This window comes from Humulus lupulus, chromosome 5, assembly GCF_963169125.1.
Source record: "Humulus lupulus chromosome 5, drHumLupu1.1, whole genome shotgun sequence".
Taxonomy (NCBI): Eukaryota; Viridiplantae; Streptophyta; class Magnoliopsida; order Rosales; family Cannabaceae; genus Humulus; species Humulus lupulus.
The window spans coordinates 239,493,310-239,494,760 of NC_084797.1; the positions used below are offsets into that span (position 1 = coordinate 239,493,310).

The window sequence follows — 1,451 nt, forward strand, 5'->3', positions numbered from 1 at the left end:
CCAACATCACCACAAACAACTTCCAAATCCATTAACTTTTTTCTAGCAGAGATAGAAAAGAACCAAATTTTCTTCTAACAATTTCTATTGCTAGAAAATCATCACTATAAGGAAAATGGCCGAGAAGATCAACCAGGCTCAGCCAAACGTGTACACCAGAAGAGACGAAGAATCAGCCTCTTCACAATCTAATGAGCTCAAACGCAAGAAAAGAATCAGATTGGCAATGTATATTGCTATCTTTCTTGTGTTTCAAGTCATTGTAATCACAGCTTTCGGACTCGTTATTATGCGAGCAAAGTCTCCTAAGCTAAGGCTGAGCAATGATATAGAGTTCCAAAATCTCAACACAGCGACTTCTGGAACTGCCTCGCCTTCTTTCGACCTGACTTTCTCAGCCCAAGTAAGGGTCAAGAATTCCAACTTTGGGCCTTACAAGTTCGACAACACCACCGCCACCTTCACCTACGGCGGCGCCACCGTAGGACAGGTTATCATTCCCAAGGGCAAGGCCGGAATCAAGTCCACCAAGAAGATTAATGTGATTGTGAACTTGAGTTCGTCTCAGTTGTCAGACACTGCCAAACTCGGCAGTGAGTTGAGTGCCGGGACGTTGACTTTGACCGGCACGGCGAAGATGAGTGGGAGAGTGGAGCTGATGATGATTATGAAGAAGACGAAGTCAGCCAATATGGACTGCACCATTACTATTGATGTGGCTGCTAAGACTGTACGGACTTTTGAATGCAATTGAGTGATGGTGAAGATGTAAAGTGTTTTTCTTTTGATAATTTGATTTATTGTTTTGGAAATATGTAACCAAGGCCAGCTCTTGATCAGGATTTGGATTGTGTGATCAAAGGCTCTGTTTGTATTTATTATTTGTTGGACTTGAAATTTATTTTTTGTAATGATATATATCATGTTTGGAAACTTAATTTATGTTTTCACTTTTTGTTAAAATCATATATGAATAACATGGTCTACAATTATATTTATTGTAAGTCCACTGATCATATGGATATACATTGGTTTAGTTGTTATATTATTTCATATAATATAATGTTAGATTAAATAATGTGACAAAATATGATTTGTCACACCTTGTAACATATTATTATATTGAGAGTCACAAATTTGGACACATGTGTGTGCCAAAATATGATATATTTTGGAGTTACAAAATTAGTTACAAATTTGTAACTCTTAAATATTACCCAATAATGTGTAGATTGTATATTACACATTTGAAATTGGATTTCACAAAGTCATTATGAAATATGGTTGTTGGAGACATGTTTTTAGCTCTCATTAGGTGTTTGGAGGTTACAAAATCATGTGGGAAAGGATTTAGGACGTTTTGGAAAAATGACATTTTTTAGCTGAAAATGGCATGTGGTCGTGGCCAGGAGCATTGGTGGCCACGGCCTGGGGGACAGCGAGCCACGACC

At 37.9% G+C, this 1,451-nt stretch overlaps 1 protein-coding gene across 1 annotated transcript; it reads left to right on the plus strand.

The window, feature by feature from the left end:
* On the plus strand, window positions 1–970 carry LOC133778519 (late embryogenesis abundant protein At1g64065-like). Its single transcript, XM_062218478.1, has one exon. The coding sequence runs from the start codon at window positions 116–118 to the stop codon at window positions 752–754; it is 639 nt and encodes a 212-aa protein (XP_062074462.1). The 5' UTR covers window positions 1–115; the 3' UTR covers window positions 755–970.
* Window positions 971–1,451: the final 481 nt, after the last annotated feature.

Bases quoted from the DNA above. Each gene is read 5' to 3' on its own strand.
- LOC133778519 (XM_062218478.1), top strand. From the start codon at position 116: ATGGCCGAGAAGATCAACCAGGCTCAGCCAAACGTGTACACCAGAAGA.